Here is a 9,023-nt window from a genome sequence, read left to right on the forward strand (position 1 = left end):
AACACCAAACATTCGCACACATATAAAAACAGATGGGGGGGGGGGGGGGGGGTCATTTCCCTCTGTGTGTGTTACTGCTCTGATTAACTGACTCTTGCTCCATCTACTTAACCCTGTTACACTGAGGGACACACAGACAGATGAACAGCACAGAGCTGAATCTCTGGCAGTGAAATGTGCTGTGGTGTTTATTGCAACATGATGTCAGGTTACTCACATGACACACAATGTTTGTAACAGAAAATGAGTTGGTCAGGTCAGATGCTGACTGTCCGAACACAGCTGCTGCTTTCTACTGGTCATTTCTGGTTTCATTTATAATGATCCAGTTTTTGTTTTGCATTTGAAGAGTCAAGGTCGGATCAGATTTATTCTTCAGTGAAGATAAGTTCAACCTTAGATAGCCGCAGCACAGAGACGGACACACCTCCTCTGACACAGGGTTTGTAATGACTGTACAAAATATCATTAGTCATGATAAATATATGTTTAAACAATAACAATTCAGCATTCTTTAGTTTTAACTTACTAACTACATTACATGCAGCACTTTTCTGTCTTCACTGTCACTGATTTATTCCTGATGGTGTCTCTGCACCAAAATGTCCTTTTTGGGTCAGTTGTTTTTCTGTTTGTTTCCATTTCAGTCAGTTTCCTATTATTCCATCCCCATTCATGTATTAATGCTATATACTACTCTAACTTCCTGTGTGTCAAAATGTCAAATGACAAAGAGTCCTCAAAAAAAGGTACAGAGTGACTGTTAAGACCAGGGGAGAATGGAGTGGCTGTTTAATCAGATGTGCCTGAGATGGATGACAGACAAATATGGCCGATCAGTCCATCATGCTGTGGTGTCAGCTGTTGATGGTTCTGTTCCTCTGCTCTGCACAGGGAGTCCGTCCCGAACACTCTCCACTATGTCGCTGTCCGTTCGCCCAGTCAGACGCATCACCTCCAGATCCATCACTAGGAGCCAGAGTTTCACTGGAGTCAACACCTACGACAAGTCCTACAGGTACACACACACACACACACACACACACACAAACACTTGACAAGACATCCTGTCAGGTGGAGCTCAAAAGACAGACAGTCTGACTGTGTGTCTTCATACAGGGTGGAAATGGACCGATGGGACTTCCAGGGCTGATCTGGATTATTGTAGCTTAACTTTCAGATAATCAATACAGCTGCTACAATACAGTTTATTTTTACATTTTTATTTTTCTAATTTTTTATTAAACTTTATTTAATCAGGCAGTTTCATTAAGATTAAAACCTATTTTCCAAGAGAGACCTGAGAACAAGAAGCAGTCACGAGAGACAAATCAACAACAAAGACAACAGAGCTACACAACACAAGAAACTAAGAAACAAAGAATTAGCAAAAACATTTACAACAGTCATAAAATACATCAAATAATAAAGATTTAAAATCTCCAAGGGAAATGTAAGACTCTACTTTTATAGATGAATTGTTAACTTATATATATAATTAGTTTTTTGATTATATGTTTATGTTGGGATTATGAGATTCCAGGCTGGATGGGCTCATGGGTTCAGCTCACAGGATAACAGCTGAAGGAAATGGTGGTACACTGTCGTCATTATTCGGCTCTTCTTTGTTAACTAGCAAGCTAAGGCTGTGAAACCACTGACGCTCAGGCCTGTGCATTGTGTTGGTGTCAGTGTTGTTTCATTCATGACTATGACCTCACTAACGTTCCTGACTGACTGTGAGATCTGAGGCCTTTGACTGACAGGTGTGGACCTTCTCTCACATTTAATAACACAGTTACAGTTTCAGTATCTGAATTAGAGAGTTGTGATCAGTGGATTCAGTCACTGAGGTGAATGTGTGTGGAGATCTGTGTAGAGTTGTAGGACAGAGCGAGGCTGCTTCCTGTATTTGTGCTACAGCTGAACATGTCACGTAATCATATGTCGCATCATTTACAGTGTTTCTAAATCTATCAGTAGTAAATCTTTTACCATGAAAGAGACAAAATAAGTAGAATATATATAGATACATTTGTACAGGCCCATGCACTACCCCAGCCCTTCTCTTATATCTGCTATTATTATATGGATGTCTCTGTTACATAACTACACTGCACTATCACACATTTGTCACTTTTAGTAATAGTGGCTAATTTTACACTGCTCTGTCCAGTGTGTGAGACAATAGACTCCAGTCCAAGAGAGCCTGGGCAAGAAAAGTGGTTTTATAGATGAATGGACAGATTTACCCACCAACTGACTCTGTACTGCTGCTGCCATATGTTGTCATCTCATGGCGAAACATCAAATTCGCTGACAGGGCAACACTGTTCAATGAAAAGCTTCACAATAAAGCCTCATCAAGGTCTTAACGCTTTTCTGATGTTTGAGGTGGATCTGGTCAACCTATACTGACATGTAGTTGTCTTTAAGACCAGGACTCTTATCAAACATGTAAAGTTTGGAGCAGATTGGAGATAGTATAACTGAGTTACAACAACTTCCTAGTTCATCAGAATTCATTGTATCACCAGGGAAACGCTGTTCAATGAAAACCCTAATAAACAAAGCAGTTTCAAAGGGGTCCTCTCACAGGTTGGTGCTTGGGCCTGAAATGTTTTGGAGGAGAGGGAGAGACAGACTGGGTCAGGGTTAGTGTGTCAGTCTGACGTGACTGGATCAGGCTGATCTGATGATGTTAGGTGAGGATGTCTGAAGATGATGTTAACCTGCTGTTGCAGGAACCTCTCAGTGTTCAGCACTCCAGGTCTCAGCAGGAAGCCCAGCAGAGCCAGCAGGATGTTTACTATGTCCACCAAGTCCAACCCGCCACCTAAAGTTCCTCAACCAGAGCGACTGGATCAGGTCTATGAGGCACTGAAAAAAGGCCTTCAGTGAGTACACTCACAACACACACATACAGACACTCACACACACACACGTCGATTCTCAGCTTTAATTTTCGAGGGCTTGATGCTGCACAAATGATATTTCTGCATGTCTCTCATGTTCTGTGCTCCCATTCTGTATTACTATTGCAGTATACCTGATCTAGTAATACATTTCTCCTGTCTACTGCAGGTAAAATTGTTTTCACACACAATTATTTGTTAATTAGTTGTTCAGATTCTCAAAGAAACAATTAAATTTGAAAATTGAACGATATCAGTCTTCCATCTGTCTGTTAATTATGAAGCAACAGCCAACAGTCGGTTATCTTGACTTAGCAACAACTAACAGCTAGCCTAGCCCTTGTCTGAAGGTATGAACAACCAATACCTCTAAAGGTAAGATTAATTAACACAGATCTCACAACTACTATTTTAAGATCAACTGTCAACGGTAGAAATACACAGTGAACTAGGCTCAAAGTTCAAATCATCTTCAGCTCACCAAATCAAAAATATCTACATGGTCAGACTCTACTGTGTGTGTGTGTGTGTGTGTGTGCTTGTGTGTGTGTGTGTGTGTGTGTGTGTGTGTGTGTGTGTGTGTGTGTGTGTACGCTCTCAGGTCTTACCTGCAGGTTCATCAAATGGACTTGGACAGCCTCAGCAGACAGATGAAAGAATCAAAGAGGAACTCCAGACTGGTATGTCCTGACATGTTTGGCTTTGCCTTTTAAAGCTCCATATTCTCTCTCTCCCTCTTCTTCTGTGTTTTATTTGAAGTGTTGATCCATAAGAAGACTTATTTGTGGTTTAAGAACCAAAAACCATCTCAATGTAGTTTCACATCTCCTCTCTCAGGCTTCTCTCTGGAGCTCTCTTAACAACAGGTCAGTGAGCCAATCAGAAAAGAGAAGGCTCTGAACCTCTCTTCTGATTGGCTGACTGTTTTCTGAGTGATCCAATAAAAATATAGCAGATTTCAGGTAAACAGGAACCAAATCCTACAAGGTTGGATTGTGGGTCCAGGTGGGCGGGACTTGAGGCTGGGCTGAGTGTGGTGTCTGCTTTCTTGTGACATCACAAAGTTCTGACAGCTGGTTTTAAGGCTAAGTTTCTGGACTGAGCGCTTTGATACTTTCACAGTATTAATATAGAACCTAGAGCTGCTTTATAATCAAACAACACATGGAGAGAGACCTTTAGACTGTGTGGAGCTTTAAACCCAAACCCAGTTACAATTCTTATGTCTAATGTGGACATAAGCATTGACACTCTCAGTTCTTGACTTTGTGATTTTTCCTGGGTGTCAGTGTGTCAGAGGTCGGCTGGGTTGTACTGTGTCCTGCTTCGTCACACTATCTCCATCTTGATAACTGTTTGAAAAATGAAAAGCAAAATGACACTGAACATAAAGAGTGTACAACACATTGTGCTGTCCCTTGATTAAAATGTGATGAACACTAATGACTGATGCTTTCTTCCTCTTCAGGGTTTCCTGTATGAACTAGACAAGGTGAGTTACTGACAGTTCTTAAAAAGTTATATTAGAGACAGATTTTTACATTAGACAGGCCTGTATTTCTAACCCTGCCTGTTTAAGTATGAACTCGTATTCTAGTAAGAAGCGTCCTGTTTCAAACTGCTGTTAATGTAAACTCAACACTTCCTCCATGTTTACTTGTGTCCTGATGTTAAATTTCCTCTGTAGATCAACACAGTTTTGTCAACACTCTAACACTAATTATTTCCAGTCACTTCTACTCACTGTTTGTTTAGCTCTGTTAAGCTAGCCTCAATGAAGCTCAACACTTCCTGCACAGATGTTTCACAAAAAAAGCCCTCCAACAGCTCAGAGGTCTGATCCTTTCTTGGTAGGCTTGAAACATTTGTAGGAAGTCTTGGCAGCTTAACTGAGACCCACAAAACAGAAATTAGAAGGAACTATTTGTGTGTTGTGTTGTGTTGTGTTGTTACATTGGAGGTCATTTGACCCACCTCAGTGTTTTTAGGAGTACTGTCCTGGGGCCAGTTGCACAAAAACCTTAAGATTTCCACTCAAGTATGGAGGAGGAGGAGTTACTTAAGGGTGTTACACAGAATGTCTTTAAGAGTTTCCTTAATTAAGGAAAAAAAGTTGAGGTATTTGCAGCAGTGAAGGAGATTTTACTGAGGTGAAGATAAAATTCCACTGTTCCAATAGAGACCTTTTTTTTTTGGCTGGCACTAGCTTGTGATACGGTTTAAGGGTGTCTCCCAGGTGCAGCACACTCTTCCTAGGATGTGTTCATTTTCTTCATTTATCACCATAAACTCAGCTCATGTTGCAAGTAAGACAGAGTCAGAGGAAGCTTTAGTTTGTTTTTTTTCCTTAATTTGGTCACTAAGATCTTTTTTTGTAATGGTTTAACTGACTTTAAGTAATTCCTCAAGTATGACACTAAGCTAAAGAGAAATGCTTAAATACTTAAGTGAACATAACTCCGACTTTAAGGAAAATCTTAACTTAAGGTGTTTGTGCAACTGGTCCCTGAAATTTAAACTGGACTTAAGTTGGTATACTGTGAGCTTAGTTCAGTCTATGTTGAATAGTAGGATTAAATGTACCCTGTGCTTTACTGTAACAGCAGGTGAAGGTGACTGAGCGGTATATAAGACGACTGGAGTTTCACCTCAGCAAGGTAAGACCACCATGACCTCTGTCAGAGAATACCTGTCTACATATGACAGAAATGTGTTCTCGATAGAACTCCACTGGTTGCTTTATATTAGATTGAGTTTTTGTTCACATGACCTCTCAGTGACCCCTGATATTTTAATGTGGGGTTTTTTTCTGTATGCCTGTTTTTGGATGGTGGACAAAAAAGAAAAATGTTATAGTACACATTAGTCATAGTCTGAATTGACTGACTGTTGATACAACTTAGTGTTTTATAGGCAGCCAGTGTTGATGAGGCTCTCCTTGAATTAAATTTCCATTTTACATCTGAAACCAAGTACCACTTAACAATACTGAACCTGCCAGCTATAGTGGAAGTCTTCCAATCTCCATTTATTTTTTATAGTATATTTTACAGTTTTCAAGTCAACATGATGCAGCTTACAGAGGCCAAAACTAAATGGACTGCACAAATATAGAGCTTTTCTAATCTAATTGACCACTCAAAGCACTTAACACTACAATCCACATTCACCCATTCTCTCACATATCTACTGTATACAGTGCAACTTCTATGCATACACTCACACACCAGTGATACATGAGGGGCAAATCAGATTCATTAGCTTGCCCAAGGACGCTTCAACATGAGGGACTGAAGGAGCTGGGAACTGAATCACTAACCTTCCGATTAGTGGACAGATTGCTGTACGTCCTGAGCCACAGCAGACAACTGAATATCTCAATTTAAATCCAAAGAAGTCCACACTGATGATCCATCAGAATACGTCCTGAAGGATTCTGACAGTCCCAGAAAGCAGCTCTACCAAAGATGCAGAACATCTGTATATATGAGCCACAGGAAACCTGAGCTTCAGGTGATGTTACTGACAACATCAAATAATGTCTAAAAATCAGCAGTAAAACCAGGACAGTGTGGGCACTACAATTAAATCAAATCAATAGTGACCATGGAAACAACAAAGCCCCATGCTGTTGGTTGCTATGACAATACACAAACATCACACATAGTGTGACAATAACAAGAAGTGAAAACACTACAGAGCAGTTTCACTAAGTTCAACCAACAGGAAATGAAAAGTGTTTGTGCTGATCAGTGACCTGAATATCAACACACAGTGATGGATCCACACAACAAGCCCAGATAGAATGAATATGTCACAGCAGAGTGTATCTATAAGTGAATACCATCACTCACAGTTGATATGTGCATCTCTCATCTGAACATTTGGACAGCAGTTGGACAGAGCGTTATGGTTTCAGTCAAATTACACACACCAGAAGACACTGACAAACAATTATATAATTCATAATAATAATAATAATAATAATAATAATAATAATAATAATAATAATAATAATAATAATAATAATAATAATAATAATAATATAATTATGAACATATTTTATGAAGAATAGTAGAAGATTAGAGTAAACTAGTAAAACCCTGAACATGGGAGGGAACCTGTCTGATTAGTTTATCAGGCCTGTAGTGACAGGTGTCTTTGGTCTTTCAGTATCACTTGTGGAACAGTTTTATACTCTCCTTGTTTCTTCCTCCTTGTAACAAGGTCTTTTGGGTGGATTAAGAGTCAGTTTTTCAACATAGAGGCAGAAAAATCGAAAAATCTTTTTTGCTTAGGAAGGTTGAAACTGAGTGAAGTGAGCTGAAGTATCTGAGCAGCAGCCGTGATCACAGCTGCTCCACTTCTCTAAATGATGAGGAAAGGAGCTTCAGTGCTTCCTATCTTATCTCCTTTAGCATAGGAAACACTGGAGCTTCCTTCACAAGAGGAAAGGAGAAAATGCCTTCCCACAGTTCCTTGCTGCAGCAGCATTTAAAGTGACGCACCGTTATAGTTTCACCTAAATGTTGAAATAACAGAGCAGCTGTTTGTTTGTGACACGATTCAGAACTGATGGAAATCCTTGTTTGATCGTCTGAAGCCCTCCTTCCTTCCCACTGGGTAAAGCACTAACAATGAATTTTCTCTACTTAACAAATGTATAGAATTGTAAAAGGTGCCTATGGCAGGAAACTATATATATTGTGTGAATATAATTTACTCTGATCTTTTGCTCAGTTCGTTATTTTTTATTAAATTATTATTTCAATGGCTCAACTTTCTCTTCTTGTATATTCCTTTGATATTATCTTATTTCAACATTTTCTACACAATCCTGTTTGCTTTGTTTTTGTAGTTAGGAAAGGAGGATTTATCGTCCATGTGTTTTAATAAACTTAGTTTGAAAAAATAAATCCTAGTGTAAGTGCAGTTTGATTATTGTGTTTTCCTAAGTCCTTATGAATTCTCCGTGATATCTTTCCTGGATCTCATAAAGTTTACCATCGAGGTCAAGGAGAAGTGGTTAGAGAAGGAGATTATTTTTGACTTTTCAACCTCAGCCTCAGTCTCACTAGAATGTAGACTAGTTAGAGGGAAATCAGGGAGTCCAGAGCTACTGGATCTGCAGGCACAGCAATAACTTACTGTAGTCAGAAAGAGACTGGCTGTCCTCAGCTGCTGGTATTCAGAGAGTCAACGGTCTGGGCTGCAAAGTTGATAAGTTTAACTTTTGCGTGCTGCCTAATACATATCTATTTAACTGAATGGCCTCAGATTATGTGATTGTATACACTCATACACTCTATATGTGTAATATCATAAATTTTCTTGCAACAATAAGTTATCAGACAGCGTTATCAGCGTTCACACTCACCTGCTGATACGGCAGTGACTGGTTAAGGCAGATCAATGTCATTGGACCGGGGAGTGTAACGTGTGTGTGTGTGTGTGTTTGTGTGGCCACTTGATATGGTTCTTTATGATGGTGCATGATAGTCTCTGTATACCGACATTTTTAACAAAATTTGAAAACTGGTAAGTTATGAAGTGCCATCAGGGACATTATTTAGAATCTAGAATTACCATGCATATACACATATGAAACCATACTCATTCACATACTATACTGATAAGCTCACACATATACAACTAAAACACTCCTAAAGGAGTTTTAAATCAAAACACAACTGGACTTGATTATTTGTCTGGGAAGACGTTTCACCTCTCATCCAAGAGGCTTCATCAGTTCGTGTACGCATCTGACCAGGCTGGGACTGGTCTAACTTTCTGGTGTGGAGACCCAAGTATTTAACCTCTTGTGGGCGTTCACAAGGCTGATGATGTCATTGGTTTCTGTTTGTGCTCCAAGTGTCAACGACAGTCGTTTGCACGACCGTTGTTGGTGGGAAGTTGGTTTCGACTTCGTTAGTTGCTCTATTGTGTTATAACGACAGTCGTAGGAGTCACTTGGGATCAATGACAGTCGTTGGCATGACTATTGTTGGTGGAAAGTTGGTTTTGACTTCGTTAGTTCTCTACGACAGTCGTTGGAGTCATTTGCCACTTGTGAACAGTTGTTATGCTTCGAGGCTAGATTGTTGAATC

The 9,023-nt window shown here is 39.7% G+C and overlaps 1 protein-coding gene across 3 annotated transcripts in view; it reads left to right on the top strand.

The window, feature by feature from the left end:
* Positions 1-9,023, top strand: part of ripor1 (RHO family interacting cell polarization regulator 1) — a 120,713-nt gene that overhangs the window by 40,505 nt on the left and 71,185 nt on the right. For all 3 annotated transcript variants that reach the window (XM_022762991.1, XM_022762990.1, XM_022762992.1), the window contains exons 2-6: positions 895-1,018; positions 2,745-2,897; positions 3,517-3,595; positions 4,384-4,407; positions 5,519-5,572. In XM_022762991.1, the coding sequence (XP_022618712.1) occupies positions 921-1,018; positions 2,745-2,897; positions 3,517-3,595; positions 4,384-4,407; positions 5,519-5,572 (408 nt within the window). In that variant the 5' untranslated portion in view covers positions 895-920. The remainder of the gene's footprint in view (positions 1-894; positions 1,019-2,744; positions 2,898-3,516; positions 3,596-4,383; positions 4,408-5,518; positions 5,573-9,023) is intronic.

The sequence above is a fragment of the Seriola dumerili genome, unplaced genomic scaffold (genome assembly GCF_002260705.1).
Source record: "Seriola dumerili isolate Sdu_G_001 unplaced genomic scaffold, Sdu_1.0 BDQW01000465.1, whole genome shotgun sequence".
NCBI classification, from domain to species: Eukaryota; Metazoa; Chordata; class Actinopteri; order Carangiformes; family Carangidae; genus Seriola; species Seriola dumerili.